Genomic DNA, 18,618 nt, shown 5'->3' on the forward strand with positions numbered 1-18,618 from the left:
GCAAAAGCCGTCAGCAGGCTCAGCCCTCGCTTGGTCACAATGGGCTGGACGCGGTGGCCTTCCCCTGCAAAAACACATGAGCAGCCCTGCTGTGTTGGTGCGCGCATGGGCGAGGAGGAGGAGGATGAAGTATCTCTACCATGGCGGTCTCCTCGCAGGTTGTCGGGTCAAGAGATAAAATCCTGTTCACTCTCAGAACCCCAAGTCCTGGCCTAGCTGCTCGGAGGTGCTTTGGGGTGATGCTTCCTCCAGGGGAGGCACGGGGCTGTCATGGGGGGCTGTGCCACCGTGGATGGGGACAGCAGAGATGGGTCAGGACAGGGAGGGGGTGCCGAGGTGCCCCATCCATAGCACCCCACCCTGTGGCAGCTGGAGCCCATGCATTTGCCTGTGGGGACATCAGAGACACTGAGAACCATGCAAAAAGGGCGTCTTCCCAAAGCCTGGCTCTGTATCTGGAGGGTTTGGGATGGTTCTGAGGTAAGGACTGCTCGATTAAATGTCCCCATGATGCTCTCTGGTGGCAGCAGGGAAGGGTGCAGCTGAACCACTGTTGGACAACCCTAAACCGGTTTGTTTCTCCAGTTACTGGGGCCTGGCATGAGTCACTGGGATCTGCGGATGCTCTGACCCCTGGTAGTCCCTCTGATCCAGCAAACTCTGCAGGGAGGGGGGCACAGCAGGGAGGGTCCCGCATGAAGATGCCTGGGAAGAGGGGGTCTTGGGGGGGGGGGAGTCCAGAACCTGCTGCCCTTTGTCCAGGATTTGCTCCCCTTGGCTTCCGAGTGTCCTGGGGAGGGACAGCCCTCAGGGTGCCTGCCACCCCCACAGTGGCCTTGGGGACCTCTGCAGGCTACCAGCTGCCCCATCCGAACCATGGCTGGTCCTGCTGCCACCAGGGCTGGGATGGGTGCAGGACATCATGCTGGTCTCCATCAGCTTTGATGCTTTCAGCCAAAAGGACCATTCCCTGCTCCACCACAGCGGGGTGGAGCACGACAGGGACTCTGCATGGGGCAAGAGGAGGAGGGTGAAGAAAGGAGGATGGGATGGAGGCAGGTGAGGGTGCAGGTGGAAACATTTAGGGCAAAGAAATGAGGGGTGTGGATGTGAAAATTCAAGAGAGGAGGTGGGAAGGGGAAGCAGAGATAGTGATCCTGATCCTGCAGAAGGAGTCTTGAGGACACCAGAGGGGACCTTAGTCCTTGGTGGAGGTAAGGGGATGCTGAAGGTCTGGTGAGACCAGGAGCACATGCCCAGGCTGTAATGGGCCAGTGGTGTGTTTTTTTTTACATCAGGGCTGGGCACTAGCTGGGCTAACTGGGACGCACTGGGTGCTGCCTAGGACTGCAGGGGCAGGGGTCAGCAAAGCAGTGCTCTGGGCTGAGGTGTTCGCCCCTGCGTAAGGTGAGCAAGCACCCGAGCAAGCGGCTGGCATGGTGAAGAAATCAGTCCTTGGTGCTGGTGGAGCCCGGGGCTGGGCTGGTTCCTTCTCTTGCAGAGCATCCCAACTCCCTGCCTGCTGGCAGAGGGGTCACCCAGCAGCGCTGGGCACAGCTCGGGGAGTGAAACATGCAGCTGTGTGGCTGCATCTCCCCCCGGGGGAAAACCTGAAATAAAATAGCAGGGGTTGCTTGGATCATTTTGGGACTTGCTGAACGCTTGACTTTTGATGGATGGGAGAACACAAGGTGCTGTTTGCAGCTTTTCCCTGTCCCAAAGTGGGACCAGGCAGGGCAGGTGGTGACAGAGTCTTATCGGTGTCCCCAGCTGCTGTCCCCTGCCCTCGGTGGAGGTGACCCCCAGGCAGGCTGTGGGCAGCAGGGCTGGCGTGGGCTCAGCCTGCCCTAGGTAAGCTCCTGCTGGCAGCCCTGGAGGTGCGGCAGGACTGGAAAAAGAACCACCAAAGGCAGAGCGATGCCCCGGGTTTGTCATTGCTTCTGGGTGCCAGAGGCACGGCAGGCAACTGATGTGGTGCCAAGGTCCGTGAGTGCTTCTGCCAGCCCGTCACGTCCTGTCCCAGGAGGTCACCGCTCCTGCCCTGTGCCGACCTCGCGCCGTGATGTGCCACGGGACCGCTCTGGTGGGGGCAGCAGCGATGCTGCTCCACCGTGGTGCCATCCCCGGGGAAACTGAGCTGGGCTCGGTTCCCAGTGAGGCACTGGGCAAAGTCCGGGCATCCCCGCGTGGGTTTCTCTGTTTCTCTCTCCCTGCCAGCTCGGAGGAGAGTTATCCCAGCGCTGCCCAAAAATAGCACCCTGAAGATGTCAGTGGGGCTGGGTGTTTGCATCCGTGAGCCCTGCCCACATCTGGCAGCTCTCAATTCCAGCGGGAAGGCTTCAGCGCCGGGTACCCAACTGTGCTGCATCACGGGCTGATGCTGATGGTGGGAGAGCCCCAAGTGCTGAATGGAGCCATGGTGATGCTGGGCGCTGGTGCTGGGAGCTGATGCGTGACAACGCAGTGGGGACATCCCCAAGTGTGCACCAGGTGCGGCTGCACAAGCCGTATTTCTGTGCCTGGCGGAGATCCCAGTGGGAGCTCAGAGACACCCTGAATCAAGCTGGCCGCATCTCTGGTGCCTGGCTGTGTTTTCTACACCTGACAGGGATGTTTTAAAGCTTTGCTAGCTTCAATCTCCTGCCTGGGGGACTTTAGGAGAGGGGTCAAGCCCATGTCCCCGCTTGGCCCCGGAGCCCCTGCCTGCACTCATTGCTGTGGGGTGAAGTAAGCCTCTGCTTGCGTGTGGTGCACAAGTCGGAAAGCTTGTCTACGTCCCAGCCCACCTGCTGCCTGCCCCGGCCGCTTGACTCAGTGCGCTGTGAATATCACGGTGACGGGGAGCCTGGAAATGCTGCTGGGAGCCGGGCAGGCGTGACGTGGCCTGCAGGGCGCTGAGAAACCCTGAGCTGGCAGCCGTGGTCAGCGGCTGAGTGGTCTCTGTGTGAGCGCCCTGGTTTTTGGAGCTCTGGCTTAACCCCCCAGGGAGGGGATGGACGAGGAGGTCCCCATGCTGCATAGGAGGGGACAGCCCCGCATGGGAACCATCTCCAGCCACATCCGTGGCTGGCAGCAAGATCTGCCCCAGAGGGGTTTGAGAACCTCCTTTCTGCTGGAATCTGGGGTTTGGGGCATTTCTCCAGGCTGTTTGTGGAGTCTTCCATGGACTCCCAGGCCACACAGTATATGCAGGGCTGGATATGGCCATTTGGAGATGGGGAAGGTTCCTGGTCTCTCCTGCTGGCTGGCTTTGGCTATATCCCGCTGTGGGGTGTCAATGGGAATGCCGTCAGCCCTGGGTGTCCCCTTCCCCACCGTGATACAGGCAGTGGGTGGCTGCTCCTTGTTGACTCCTATGATATATAAAGGGCACTTATAACAATAATGGAGAAAGACCTCCTTATCAGGGCCCATAGTGGCAGAACAAGGGTCAGCAGTTCTAAACTGAAAGAGGGTAGGTTTAGGTTGAAGGAAGAGATTTTTTGACATGAATGTGCTGAGACACAGGAACAGGTTGCCAGAGAAGTTGTGGTTATCCCCATCATTGGAAATCAGGTTGGACAGGGCTTTGAGCAACCTGGTCTGGTGTCAGGTGTGCCTGCCTACAGCAGGGGAGTTGGGCTGGGTGGTCTTTAAGGGTCCCTTCCAACCCAACCCAAACTTTGAGGAACTGTAACCACCCATACAACACAGATCCTTCATTTATTCTGGGCCTTTGGTGTCTCTGCTTGGCTTTAGACATGCAAGTGGAAAAACCTTGCCACCTCTTGCTGAATACTGGAGACCTGCTTAGGGACTGAAATCTCTAAAATCCTCCAGGATTTGGTCCAGCTGTCGGAGGCATCTTCTGTCTTCCCACACAGACACATCAGCTGTCACCGTCGGGAATGCCTGGGCTTTCCCCAACTCCACCCAGCATGTCCTTGATGCTATGATTTCCTAACCTGGCTCTTTAGGGGTGAAGCCAGATTTATCTCTCTGCACTGGGGTCCTGTCAATAAGCCCAGCAAGAAAAATGGCCATGCTGCTTCTTTGTGGGGGGCTTGAATTACAGCGGCATGAGGAGGATCTGATTCTGTAAGTAAGAAATGAAGATCTCATCATTTAGACCTATATTTTACCTGGAAGATAAGTAAGGCAGTGTACCCATAAATGTGGGCTGGAAATGTTGGCCAAAACCAATTTATAAATAGTACCTACTTCCCGTACAGAAAAGATCATTTCTCACTGGAAATTGTGAATACCCTGCATTTCAGCTAAATCCCAAAATACTTAGTTTCAGGCAAAATGCATTGCTATTTAAATTATTACTAGAATTCTAATGTCCAACCCCCATCTGCCTGCAGTAACAGCCAGCACAGCCCACTCAGTGTGCTCAGTTTTTATGCCGAGGTGCAGCACTCACCCAGGGGGCATCTGTAGTGGGTTTACATGGCAAGGTTTGGGTAGCAGGGGGCCACAGGGGTGGCTTCTGCAAGAAGAATCCAGAAGCTGCCCCATGTTAGATAAGGGCCCTGCCGCTGACCAGGGCCGGGCCAATAAGCGATGTTGTTTGTGCCTCTGTGAGAGTGTATTTAAGAAAGGGGGAAAAAAACTGCTGTGGAACAGCATCTGGGAGAGCAAGGAGTGAGACCCAGCACTGCAGCACCCCATGTCGGTGCAGGAGGTGCTCCAGGCGCGCAGCAGAAGTCTCCTGTGGCCTGTGGAGAGGCCCCTGGTGGAGCAGGCTGTCCCCCTGCACCCATGGGTCCCACATGGAGCAGATCTCCACACTGCAGCCCGTGGAGGAGCCCCTGGTGGAGCAGGTGGATGTGGCCTGGAGGAGGCTGCGGCCCATGGAGAGCCCCCCCAAGAGCAGGCCCCGGGCCAGAGCTGCAGCCTGTGGAGAGGAGCCCATGCAGGAGCAAGGGGTCTGGGGGGAGCTGCTGCCCATGGGGGACCCGTGCTGGAGCAGTTTGCTCCTGGGGGATGGACCCCATGGTATGGAGCCATGTGGGAGCAGTTCTTGAAGAGCTGCGGCCTGTGGGCAGCCCCTGCAGGCACAGTTTGGGAAGGATGGCATCCCGAAGGAGTGGCAGAGACCAAGCGCCATAGACTGACCACAGCCCCCATTCCCCCTTCCCCTGTGCTGCTTGGGGGGAGGAGGTGGAAGAGGGCAGGTGAGGGGAAGGCGTTTTTGGTTTCTTTCCTTTGTTTCTCACTTCTCTAGCTTGTTAGTAATAGGCAATGAATCTTACTGTCTCCCTACTCCGAGTCTGTTTTGTCCGTCATGATAATTGTTGAGCGATCTGATCTCCCTGTCCTTATCTCAACCCTTGAGCCCTTTGCATTGTATTTTCTTTCCCTTTGAGGAGGGGAAGTGAGAGAGTGGCTGTGGTGGAGCTTGCCTGCCCACCTGAGTAAAACCATCACAGCATCTCCTTTCGTCTCCGTCCTCAGATTAACTTTTGTGACCCCAAAGTGGGGGGCCTCTTGCTGGGACACCCCGTTCCACCCTGGCTGGTGGAGTGGCTCCATGGGAGCAGCTTCTCCCTCTCCGTTTTGTACCCGCAAGCGAAGCTGTCGTGGTGGGTAACCAAACACCTTCATCTCCTGCGGCTGGTCCCTGTCGGAACCCTTTGACTTTGGATTTGGGCAACCTGCCACGACGCCTTTGTGATCTATGGCAGGGAGCACAGTGCTTCTGTGCTTGGTGTATTCGACATCCGGCAGTCTTGTTGCGATGTGAGAATAAACAAGATGCCAATATACTACAGTAACGTGGCCCAGATAAGTCTGGATGATAAACCATGTTGATTCACTTGCTCTTAACCTATGAGTCATCCCGTGAGTCAACAGAGAAAACAGCATCTAAACGTCACCGAGCAGGTCTTAAAACCTCAGATTTCATTCATATCAAGAACTGCAAGTGAAATAATTGCACTGATGTTCTTTTTCCAGAAGAAAGTGCTTGATTTTCAGCTGCACTCACCCAAATTGAAATAGAAGAGAAATCTGAGTGCTCATTTCCTTATGAACTATAGTTTTGGTATTGATTTTTTTTTCCCTTTTTGAGTTCTTTAAATTGCTTTTCTTAACACATAATCAAAAGAAACTTGCTTTTCGCAAAGTGTTCTGGTTTAGATTAGACACCACAACCACCTTTGGGGGGGGGGGGGGGGGGGGGTGGGCGGGGCGGGGAAAGAAAAAAACAAAGATTTCCAAGCAGAGGTGATGCTGTTTGTGGGAGCCTGGAGATGGTGGAACACCTTTGAGCTAATGGAGCCACCAAGGCGTGGGCCAGGTGAATGTGTCCCACAGACAGAGCTGAGTGTTTGTCTACTTAAAGTCCCCATGGAGATGCCACTCTGATAATCGCAGAGGTAGGACTACAGACAACGCCAGTTCTAGACAGAGGCTTTTGGAGGTTTGATCCCACCTCCCTCTAGGTTGAGAAGATGCTGAGATCATCCAGAACAGGATGACATCCCTGTGGGTCATGGCATAGAGGAAATGGAGTTTCTCCAGTCCCACCCTCTGGGTCCTAGCCCCTCTGGGGGCAGCTGGAGAAGGACGGATGGATGGTCTCCTCTAGCCCTACATTGCTGTGCTGGGGGGCAGGACTACCTTCTTTTTAGCCAGAGCAGCTGTAGAAAATTTTCTGGATTGTGACCCACTTGGCTCCAACATGCTCCAGGGAGCAGGGGAACTGCCAGCACCCATCCATGGGGTGCAGTAAAATCGCTGGGAACCCTGTGTCACCCTCCCCTGCCTCAGGGAGCTCAGCCCTCTGGCATCCAAAGGCCTTTTAGGAGAAGGAGGATCCATTATTAGTGACATTCCTTCTCACTGGTGAAAGTATATGAGGAACGCTGGGGTTATCACGTAGTTTTGGAGGAAATATACCCTCCCTGAGATACTGATACCATCTCTTGGTGTCCTGGCTCTGTCCTGCTGCCAAATGCAGTCGCTGAAATAACTGAGGGGGAAAAATCTCCTCCCTGGAGCAGGAGGGTTGTGCTGCCAGGCTCAGCCTCCAGGGCCCACAGGGAGATCGGGGCAGCAGGAGGGTTTGTGCTCTTGTTACCTGATCCCCCTGTGACTCGTGAGGCTGGGGGCTATGATGGGTTTTCTACTCGGATTACTTGCAGGGCTAGCAGAAAGTGCAGGAGCTCCTTCGTGCTCTTTCTGGGGATCATCGATCACCCCTCCACGTCCCCTCATGTCTATCTGTGTAGGGCAGAGGGTTTCAGGGCCCTCTGATGCCCACTGGGCCAAACAGCAGCAGTGCTGCCCTGGCCAACTCTTCTTCCTCCCACCAGCTCCATTCCCCGTGCAGGGCTCCTGTTCCACAAGGGACACATCCTTCAGAGCCCTCTGGCTGTTTTTTGAGATGTCACCATCCTGTTAAACACCAGCCTGGCTAAAGGGGTTTTGCTCTTGTTCAGCAGTGGCCTCTTGACCCTGATATTCATGTTTGGAGGTGTTTCCTGGGGACCATGAAAGCCTTTGGAGCAGTGCCCAGGAGAACCGGGCCTGCTTGGTTCCTCCACAGCAGCATCTCTGGAGGCAGGCAAGCAGCTGGGAACAGGAGAAAACACTGTTGACCAAATTTGAGGAAGGCAAAAGAATTAAACTACAGGTTACAGAGACATTTTTAGTAGTGTCTCACACGACAAGCAAGGGAAATGAGGATAGGCAAGGGGTGAGCAGGTTTCTATCCTACAGCCTAACAGGGCTTTCCTGGGCCAGCATGGGGCTTTGGGGTGAATCACTTTGGGGCTGGCAGAAGGGTGGCTGGACATGAGTCCTGGAGTGACCAGACCCCATGGACGAGGGGGGGTATGTGCAGGGCAGAGGCTGGAGAACAGAGTGTGGGGCTGGCCTGAGATCTACCTTCTTCAGGGCGGTGGGTCTGCAGGGCTGGGAGATGGGCTTGTGTTGAGGGCTGGAAGGGACCATGGTGGAGAAACCATGGCGTCAAGCCAAGGGGCTATGGGGAAGACATGGAGGGAGAGGGTCTAGGGCTGAGAAGGGGACCAGAGGAGGGTCTGGGCTGCAAAGGTTCAGGTAGGAGCTAGGAGAAGGCCTGGGCACAGGGGACTGGAGGAGGTCACGAGCATCCTGTGCTTGGTGCCCCTGCTTTGGTGAAGGGTTGGTCTGGATGATCACACGAGGTGCTTTCCATCCTCAACTCTTCTGGGGCTGAGGGGGAAGCTGGGAATGGAGCGAGTTGGGGTTGTGGTAGGGACTGTGGACATGGGACATGGGGGGCAGGTGGGCTGGGGGAGCAGTGCAGGATTTACCAGGAGGCTCAGAGGTGGGGATGCCTTGTGTCAATGCAAGGGCTGGGACGAGGTTTGGGGGGCTTGGAGAGGCTGGGGGCAGTGTGGGAGGGTGCGCAGCTCGTAGGGGCTTTGGTGCTGGGTACAGGAGCTGTGTCCCCAAAGAAAGGTGACCTGGCTCTGGCCTGCCTGGTCCCGTGTGGGCCTGGGAGGTGGCGGGGGGGCAGGACCATGTGTTGCAGTTCCATAGGAGGGGGTAGGGGCATGCTGCTGAATGTGCAGGTCCCGGGTGGCTATTTCTGGCGGCCCCCGCCTGCGCAGGCAGATTGGTTTGCAGGGAGGTGACAAGTGCCAGCCCAAGCCTATAAAAATCTCCCAGCCCCTGTCCCGGCTCAGTGACCTGGTTCCCCCCTCCCAGCACAGCCGTCCTGCAGCGGAGACTGTCCGTCCAGAGTGGAGACACCGAATCCAGAGTGGAGACGCCTGGTCTGCGCCAGGGACCCCATCTTCAGCGTCAAGATCCCAGGTCTGGAGGAGAGACTTTAGGTCTGGAGCTGGAACCCCAATCCAGAGCAGAAATCCCAGAGCAGAGACCCCAAAACACCCCCTAGGCTTTGCAGCAATGACTGGCAAAACCGCACCTCCAGCTGCAGACCTGGCTCCCGCAGCCCCAAAGGAAGAACCAGCACCAGCCCCAAAGGAAGAGCCAGCACCAACCCCAAAAGAAGAACCAGCACCAGCTGCTGAAGAGGCCCCGGCCCCCGAGCATCCCCCTGCTGCGGAGCAGCCCCCGGCCCCCACAGATGAGCCGGCTCCCGTCCCCACGGCAGAAGCGACTCCAGCCCCCAAAGAAGGTTCCCCAGCCCCCCCAGCTGAGCACCCTGCCCCTGAGCCTGAGAAACCCAAAGCAGGTGAGGAGGGGACTGGACACTGAAGTGGGGAGGGGGATGCATGAAGATGGGCTGGGGGGTTAGGAGGTGGGTGGGCTGAGGCCCCGCTGCCCGGGATCCTGCTCTCACCACTGCGGGTTTGTTACAGAGCCGCCCAGCTCCCCCTTGTCCCTGACTGTGGAAGAAGTCAGCGAAAACTCGGTTACGCTGACCTGGAAAGCCCCTGAGAAGACAGGTCGGTCAGGCCTGGATGGATACCTGGTGGAGATCTGCAAAGATGGAAGTAGGCTTGGGCTTTCCTGCCTCGTAAGCATGGAGCGCTGGTGTGGGATGGAGCTGGGCAGAACCTGGCAGTGTGTTTCCCTGTATCCTGTTCCCCTCTCTTTGCCCATTTATTTTTTATTATTTTTTTTTTCTGTGGAGGAGAGGGGCTTCCTGTTTTCTTCAGATAGCAGTGATTTCTTTATCAGGGGGCTGGACCACAGCATCTAACATCACTGCTGCATCCACCTAGAGGGTGGAGGAGAGGTCAGCATGCCCACTGGGGATGGTCCCTGATGGCCACCAGCTCTGCATGGACTTGGGGTGGGATAGGATTATGAGACCTGAGAGGATAGAAGACACATTTCTCCCATGCTCAAAAGGATGCACAGACGGTGGGAGGATGAGGAAGGAAAGGGCTGGGCAGTGCGAGAGAGGCTGATACAAGGCAGCAGGCAAGCCCAGCCCAGAGGGAGATGGGGCTCGAGGAGCCTGGAGGGACGATGGCTGTGGTGGGTTGAGATGGGCTGGTGGCTGGCAGCAATTACCTGTGGCTCTCTGGTTGCATTGCCAGTTGGTGGGATGAGGTAGGCATTGAGAAATGTTTTGGGCACTCTCATGAAGCCCTGCTGGGTCTTGGGGTGAGAGTGAATGAGCTGCGAGACTGGGGGGGTCAGCGAGGGGCAGCTGGGGTTGGTGGGCTGGGTGCTGCATGAGGCTGGGGTGCTTTGGGAGACCTGGGTGGTCCACAGGCCTCGGGGAACTTGAGCTGTGACCCTTGGCTGTTTAGTTTGTGGCAGGCACGACCGACACAAGCTGAGCCACGAGCGTGGCCACGGGAGGCTTTCACCCTTGGGCTGGGGACCGGGAGGTGACCACGGCGGGACTGGGTGTGTGAGGAGGCCCTTGCTGGGAGAAGCCATTCCTGGAGGGAGCTGTCTAACAGCCTCCCAAAGAGCACGGTTTTGGATGCTTTCCTAGCTTGCTTTGGGCTTGGCTGGGTGACAGAAGAGCTGTAGTCATTCAGTGGTCGCCACATGGACTCAAATTGCTGTATCTGAGCTCGTACAAGACCATGGTTGGTGGTGTTGGGGGGGGGGGGGGGGGGGGGGGTCAAGTTTGAGTGAGGGCTGGTCTGATTAATGCCATTTGCAGGCGATGGGCAGACCTTGCTTGAGGATGAGGACAGTCTGGGGACCGTGGTGAGCCCCAGCAAGGTATCCTGGAGCAGCTGGCGGAGAGGATAGGCTGGCAGGGTGGTCAGAGGATCTTAACTACTTCCAGAAATGCACCTGGAAAGTCAGCAGAGACCACGTTTGTTGGCCTAACGCCTTGCAAGCAGCCTCCTGCTCAGCAGTTGAGCATCTGCCAGCATTCGGTAACCCACACCCCTTGCGGAGGGGAGGCCAGCCCCCTCCCTCAGATGGCTTTTTCTCTCACTGCCCCAAATCCAACAGGATGACTCTTTCTGCTTGTGCCTGTGCAAGGAAGCGGTTTTCTGCCTCTGGGTTTCACCCCTTGGGGCTTGATCCTGCTGTTTGGGGGATGTGCATCCATCCGCCTGTCCATGTCACGGCTGAAGTGCTCCGCTGGGTTTGTTCTAGGCACAGACTGGGCAGCGGTGAACAAGGAGCCCTTTCTTTCCACCCGGTACACGATCCAGGACCTCAGCTCCGGTGACAAGCTCCACGTGCGGGTGAAGGCTGTCAGCGCCAGCGGCACCAGTGTCCCGGCTACCTTGGAGCAGCCGGTGCTCGTCAGAGAGATCACCCGTGAGTACTGGGGACATGCACTGTCCCCGTGTGCCCTATCAGCAGGCAAAGGAGTCGCAGCCCATCCCTACAGCCCCAACAGCCTCTGCCCTCTCATGTGTCGCAATCCAGCCTTTCACCGAGATGTTGTCCTCCAGAACTGGGCCCAGTTCCCTTGGGGTGGGATGGGGATGACGCTTCCTGACCGCAAGGCACCGGTCCTGTAGATGGTGAGGCTTTGGGGGAAAAGCGCTCCACCCAAATTGCAGGGCCATGTAGAACATTGCAATGGCTGGGAAATGGTCTCGCGTCTCCTCTCCTTGGGCACGCTCACATCCCTAGTATGCCAGCACACGCGTGTCGGGCAGCGGCAGCTTTGTTTGTTTAGCTCAGGAAAGTCGAGAGCGGGTCGTCGGGAGCACGGGAACTTTAATCATGCTGAACACGCTAATGAATGACTTGCTCCCATGCTTAGGAAGACTCACATTCCTGCTGGGGTGCTGTGAGAGTGCTGAGGCTGATGTAGGATTGCAAAGTTGGTTTTCACTTATCCAACAGCAAATAGAGCCTTATTTGTCCTTTACAAGGAATTCTTAATGTGCAAATTTTCCTATTATTCAAAGAACAGATTTTTCCTTCTGCTTAAAAATAGTAATAATGATAACAGAAGTTATTCCAGAAACTGTCAGCTTTTTTTCTTTTTTTTGTCAGAAAGGGTTTGGAGAGGACTGTCAGTGTCTGGAACGGGTGCTGCAGGGGCTGTGGGCATGGCTCAGCGGGTGCTGTGTCTGCTGCCTTGTCCAGACCCTGGCTCTGTCTGGCAGTGCCGGATCCTTCGGTGGCTGAAGCAGAAATATCAGGGGTGTCTGGCAGGTGGCACCTCTCTCCTTGCCGCGTTCACCTCCAGATCCCAAAGGCATTGCTATTTTCCTTGCGGGACTGGGGAAACCAAGCTGTGGGGGACTGGGAGGAGATGCCAAATGCGTGGCTCAGGTTTCCCACTTCTAGTCCCGTGCTGCGCCCCCCAGGCCAAGCTGCCTGTCCTTGCTGCAGACTTTTTCCCAACCACGTGCACCAGCTGAGAGGTGTAAAACTCCAAGAGTTGAAAGACCCACGTGCAGCTTGCTCTTCCTCTAAGATTTCTATTTTTATTTTTTTTCTGCTGACTGAAACTCTTTATCAGCAAATGGCACTTGCCAACTTTTGTGTTTTATCTGAAATAGAGCCCTGCATGTCCTTCCTGGCTTTGCTGAGTAACAAATGACCCCTCCAGGCTGCTGCCGCCCCGTGTCTGCCCCAGCGGTGCTGGTGCATGCTGGGTGCATGAGCCTGCTCCTCCCCGCCCTGCCCTTTACATGCTGGTCTTTACATTTTATTCAGGACTGCATTTTGTACCTCTCCCTGGTTCATTTATAGCGTCACAAGGGATTTTAAATAGCAGCAGTATGGGTGGCAGGGAGCTTGAGAACAGGTGGGTCGAGGGAAGGCGAGTGGGTTTGGGAGGCGGAGAGAGAGACGGGGAGAAACCAGCCAAGGATTCGGTGCAGGAGTTGTGTTGTGCAGGGAACAAGGGCAAGAAAAACACTTTCTCAGCCACGGCCATGCTTCACCTGGGCCACCAACCCCGACCAGCCCTCTCCAGCTGAGCTGGGGAAAACACCCATGAATTCATGCCCCTCCATGGAGGTTGGGTTTCTCTGCCCCGCTGGGACGGATGAGCCCAAGTGGCAGCACCGAGGCATGGATTCCTGCAGCGAACGGCCGCGTGTACAGAGCAGAGCCCACCCCAGCTGTCAGCGGGGCCATCTGGGACTGCCGGGCATCTCCTGGCCCTCCCCAGCCCTCTCACGCTCACAGCTGTTCAGGCATCACTCGCTCATGGTTTAATTCTGGCCTCCCCAAGCCCCCTCCCAAGAGCTGAGCTCCGGCACGTTTAATCCAGGCAGAGACACACGGCTCTTTTATGAGGGGCTCACGTAAACCCGATGCCTCCCCAGCAGGACTGTTGGCACCACGCCGGTTGGGTTACGCGGCTGCTATTTTCACCCTGGGAAGGAGATGCGCGCTCCATCGGCATTCTCTGGTCTTTTTTTTTTTTTTTTTTTTTTTGGCTTATCTTTGTTATGCTCCCTTGGGGACGTTAGCCTTCCTTTTCCAGCCTGGGGCTTTTCCGACTCTGCTGTGTGGACCTGTGAGCCACCTTGGTCTCTGGGCAGCCCTGAGCCCACAGCGATGGAGCTCACCAACCCTCGTCCTGGCTGGAAGCTGGGTTGTGAGTCTCTAGAAAGTCTGCTTTCTTAGCTGGGGGAGAAGTATTTCCTGACCAGGAGATGCTGTCCACTGCTTTGCTGCCATGCGGGTTGTGCTGGTAAAGCCCATGTTGGTCACCACGGGCTCAAGGATGGACAAGGAAGTAATTCTGGGGGTGCTGGCAAAGGGGTTGGCTGGTGTGGCCCTGCAAAGAGAAGCACGGTTCTGGAGATGAGAAGGAAGAGGTGGCCATGGTTCAGGACAGGACATCCTGATGGCCAAGTGGGGGATGTATGGGATGGGCTGGCTCATGCAGGAGTGTGGGACATCTTGGGCTGTGAGCTGGGGTCTCTGATTTCCTGGCCCCACAACTTCACTTTCTGGTCCCCAGAGCTCCCGAGGATCCGCATGCCTCGTCACCTGCGGCAGACTTACGTCAGGCATGTTGGGGATGCCGTGAACCTGATGATCCCTTTCCAGGTAGGCGAGCAATTTGGGATTTAAGCTCTTGGGTTTTCTCACTGCAGGTTGCTTTCCGGAGTGACTTTTTTTGCCAGCATGATATGCCTGGGGCCAGCTGAGGGCTGGCTTGTCCTGGCCCCCATGTCTCATCGGGTCCCATTCCTGCTCAGATCCCATTTTGTCCTGCAGCATCTTTATTGATGGTGATCCCAAACAGACTAGGGCATGAACTGGATATTGCTGCTGTCTTGGCCCATGAGCCCTGTTTAGATCATACCCAGCTCAGCAGGGCAGGGGCCCAGCCACATGCTGCAGGACCCAGAAGCACAATTTCGGGGCTCCTCCCAGGGAGGGCAGCTGCATTTGGAGCAGGGTAGCCCCAAGGCTCTGTGATGGAGGGACCGAAGCTGATGCTGGTGGACCAAGCTGGAGTTTATCTCCTGAGCTGATTTATTACATGCTGCCTGTGGCATCCCAAAAGCACCTCCACCAGGGCATCTATAAAGTGAAAAAGCCATCCATGAAACACCCCAGCCAAGCAGGGAGAAGCAAGAGGCAGAAAGGTCCCCCTGCAATGTGGGATGTGTCTATCCCATGTCTTGTAGGCAGCTGGGAGCCTGTGCTGGCCATGTTCCAGGCATGAATCAGCCCTGGATGCCAAACTCAAGCCCCTGCCACTGAGTGCCTGGGCGACATGAGCACAGCTCTGTCTGCAAAGCCCTGGGCGGGCAAATGGACTTGCTCCACAGGGACTTTGAGGACCAGCATGTGTCAGCATCATCCCTGGAGCCTGACAGATTCCTGGCAGCGGGGCTGGCGGGGGTTGGACATAGTTTTTTTCCCTGGCCCTTGCTGGATAGGAGAGGCCATATCCAGGCCATGGCTACCTGGACATAGCGGGGTGGCTCTGCCCACCCCACCAGGACCATGCCCTTGAGTGGTTCCCAACCTGCCTGCATGGATTGCTCCAGGGAAAGCCACAGCCCCAGGTGGTCTGGACCAAGAACGAGCAGCCCCTGGACACCAGCCGTGTCAACATCCGCAACACAGAAAAGGACACAATCTTCTTCATCCGCGAGGCGCAGCGCAGCGACTCGGGCAAGTACCAGCTGGCTGTGAAGATAAACGGAGCAGAGGACAAGGCCACCCTGGACATCCGAGTGATTGGTATGGCCCTGGATGGGGTCCTGTGGGGTTGTGCCGTGGCTCTGGGGCTCATTTCTGCCCTTTGGTCAGGAGTGGCACCTGGTCTGGTGGGATGGGACAGGCCCAGCAGCAAGGCAAGGGGCTTTTGGGTCCTTCTAACATGTGAAGGAATTGCTCTGGTGAAGGCTGCAGGGTTTCTACCGGCCCCTGCCCATTGCAGCTTCTCATCCCTCATGTGCTGCAACAGGGTGAGAAGGCATTAAAAGCGAAGCAAAAGGGATGGTTGGGGTGCAGAATTCGAGGGGAGCAAATAAGGATGCAGCCTTATGTGTGTTTGTAATTGCAGAGCCGCCAGGTCCCCCCCAGAACATGAAGCTGGTAGATATTTGGGGCTTTAACGTGGCCCTGGAGTGGTCCCCCCCAGCGGACAATGGGAACTCCGAGATCAAGGGCTACACCGTGCAGAAGTCAGACAAGAAAAGCGGGGTGAGCACAGCCACTCCTGGACCCCTGCTTTCTGGGCTGCCCCATGGGTTCCCTTCCTTTGGACAACCTGTCACTGCTCTTTTTTCCCCCTCAGAAATGGTTCACAGCACTGGAGCGCTGCACCCGCACCAGCTGCACCATATCCGACCTCATCATGGGCAACACCTACTCCTTCCGCGTGTTCGCGGAGAATGCCTGCGGGCTGAGCGAGAAAGCAGCCGTCGCCTCCGGGGTGGCCCACATCAAGAAGACAAGTGGGGACAGAGACACGGCTTGGGGGCGGTGGGGTGGGCAAGAGGGCTCCTGTCCCCACTGGGGTTTCCTCAGCATTGGGTTGGTGGTGATGCTGCCTGGGATGAGCCCTGTTGGGTGAAGGCTGTGCATCCTCAGGACAGATGGATAGATGTCCCCTGTCCTCCTTCTCCACCTCCTTTCTCCTTCGGGGAAGGCTTGTGCCATGGGCAGACCCCTGGGAGGGATCAAGGAGTGAACATCCCTGGGGTGAGATCAAAGCAGGTCTCTGCCACCTCCAGAGCCTACTTCCAGCTCCTGTTTCTGTGCACTTAGTTTTGGGGATGGAGCAGAAGGTCCAGCGAGGTGCGTGGCCTGGATACAACCTTCTGCACAGAGCAAGCATCATGGTGCTGGTTTGCAGACGGGTATCTCCCCTGTCACCCCTGGGACTTGGCACAAATGTGGTGTGGTTGGATGAGAAGGGGTCTGTAGACAGGGCTGGTGTGAAGCCAGGTCCTCAAGGCCACTCCAGATGCTGTCTAGCTTATGTGAGGGAGAAGGATTTTGGGGTACCTTGGGCTGAGTTCTTGTGACCATGTGGTGGTCAACCCAGGATCCCAAGCTCTGCCTCAACCTACACTTAATTAATTTCCTAGAAACTGTTTACCAGCCAGAGAAGATCCCCGAACGGGACATGATGGAGCCTCCAAAGTTCACCCAGCCCCTGACAGACCGAGCCACCACCCGGGGCTACAACACGCACCTCTTCTGCTCTGTCCGGGGCTTCCCCCAGGTCAGTGGCTCCTCCATTGGCAGCATCACCCCTGCGTGCAGGCAGCCACCAGCTGGGCTCTTGCAAGGTGGCTGGAAGTGTTGGGAGATGGCTGGTCATGTTGGGTTGGGGTTGAATAGGGTTGGGGGGCAGCAGCTGTCCTCCAGGTCAAACTAGGGCAAGCCTGGGGTGTTTCTGCATGTAGAGCGGAGGCTGGTTGCAATTCAAGCTGTGTCCTGTCTCCTTCTACACTAGGAGAGCAGCTGTGGGTGGTGGCTGGGGCTTCAGAGTAGGAGTTCTTGCTCTTCAAATGGCTTCTGACTGTGGATCCCACCATGGCCACCAGCTTCAGATGGAGCAGAGGGAGGTGGCTGCATTTTGGGGACAGTCAGATTTCTCGTTTCTCTCCCTGCTTAAAAAAAAACATCTTGCTGCCTACCAGCCCAAAATCATCTGGATGAAAAATCAGATGGAGATACGGGAAGACCCAAAATACATAGCGTTGATTGATCAGGGTGTCTGCTCCCTGGAAATCCGCAAGCCCGGCCCTTTTGATGGGGGCATCTACACCTGCAAAGCTGTGAACCCCTTGGGAGAAGCTTCGGTAGACTGCAAACTTGACGTGAAAAGTAAGATTGGCTGAGGCGAGAGAGGAGCAGGTCTCCCTGCCTGTCTTTCCCTGTCCTTGCTTTCACAGTGGTTCAGTTTGTCCCTGTTTTCGGTTGAGTCCTGGTGGTGGGGGAGCCTTAGGGCACTGGGCAACCCTGTGGGGCTGGAGCTTTGGGCTTCTTGGGTTGACAGTCTTGCATCGTTCCTTGTTCCTGAAATCACCTTCCCACATTCATGGCCAAAGGGTGGGGAGGAAACCAGAGACTGCAGAGGCAAAGGACCAGAGGTGCTGGTGGGGGCTGGGACAGTCGCTTGCTCCTCACTGCATCCACCAGCACTTGTGTCCCAAGTCATCTGCAAGCCACACGTGCCAAAACCACTTCACTTGCACCTGGGGTGCCTTGATTTATGTCTCAGGGTCCTGCCCAGGCTTCCCAGCTCCCATTTCCCTGCCTCAGCAGAGCACCCAGCCCTTGATGACAAGCTTGTCCTTGTGCTGGGGACACAGAGCACCTGGCCATCGCCTAGGTTGGGACCTGGGGTCCTGGGGACAAACTGTCCGGGAGAAGGCAGTGCATGCACGTAATCTCTTGGAGCATGTATGCACAGGGATGGTGCACATAGGTGTACGTTGGTGTGTGCACACGGGTGGATTTGTTGTGCCCTGGCTCACTTTTAGATGTCAGAGGGGAGTGAGGTGAGGGGAGTTCACGGGTTTTACATCTCCCATTCTCTCCTGCAGTACCCAAGTGAGGACAGGTTGGAGGGTGAGACGAAGAATGAGGTAGGTCTGGGCTGGGGCTGTGGGTGGGAGGGAAGGAGGATGGATCACTCCATCAGGGCTGGGGCAGGCTGGGGTCCTGGATCAGCCCTTGTCAGCTGCTGATGGAGCCCCTGCTCAGGGCTGCCTCCTCCCATGGCTGGAGGTGCGCTGGTGGGGTGGGATAGTAGAAACCTGCCCCTTGTACGGGTGGAGGGGGGCTGTAACTGGGGCCGGGAGGAAGGAGGACGTGCATGGGGAGACACGTGAGAGGCCAGTGGGCAGAGCCCCTGGTTTGCAGGCAGAGCTTGGAGATGTGGGGCTGTTTGCACATGGGGGGCAATACTGGGGCTGGGGGCAGGTCTAAAGGGGTGTGAGACAGAGAAGCAGAGCTAAAGGGTTATAGCTGATTTTTAGGGGGCAGGAATGAGTGGAAGAGCTGGGCTGAGCTTGTCTTGCACTGGAGCCACAGCTGGGCCATGGTTTCCCATCTCACCCTTGACCAGCGGTCTCAAGGCAGCTTGCAGGGCTCAGGGCTTGTTCCTTTCCCCAGGCGGATGCTGCAGCAGCACAGCACACAGCGATGCTCCCGGCCACAGCCCCCCTGCCTGCGGGCCTGCCCCCTCCCCGGCGGTGTTCCCGGGGTCCCGCCCGTTGGCCTGGCCATGGCATGGCCCTCCCTGGATGTGTTCTTACCTGTGACAATAAAACAAGCCTGTCTGAGCTTTGGTCC

The 18,618-nt window shown here is 56.7% G+C and overlaps 1 protein-coding gene across 1 annotated transcript; it reads left to right on the top strand.

Annotated features, from left to right (window-relative positions):
- The first annotated feature begins 1,112 nt into the window (after nucleotides 1-1,112).
- Nucleotides 1,113-18,618, top strand: MYBPH (myosin binding protein H). Its single transcript, XM_040536124.1, has 12 exons — nucleotides 1,113-1,214; nucleotides 8,683-9,175; nucleotides 9,303-9,437; nucleotides 11,020-11,187; nucleotides 13,808-13,896; nucleotides 14,850-15,045; nucleotides 15,371-15,510; nucleotides 15,605-15,764; nucleotides 16,401-16,537; nucleotides 16,959-17,145; nucleotides 17,868-17,909; nucleotides 18,439-18,618. Exons 2-11 carry the CDS (start codon nucleotides 8,887-8,889, stop codon nucleotides 17,876-17,878), a joined length of 1,512 nt encoding a protein of 503 aa, XP_040392058.1. The 5' UTR covers nucleotides 1,113-1,214; nucleotides 8,683-8,886; the 3' UTR covers nucleotides 17,879-17,909; nucleotides 18,439-18,618.

Source organism: Cygnus olor, chromosome 24, assembly GCF_009769625.2.
Source record: "Cygnus olor isolate bCygOlo1 chromosome 24, bCygOlo1.pri.v2, whole genome shotgun sequence".
In the NCBI taxonomy this organism is placed as follows: Eukaryota; Metazoa; Chordata; class Aves; order Anseriformes; family Anatidae; genus Cygnus; species Cygnus olor.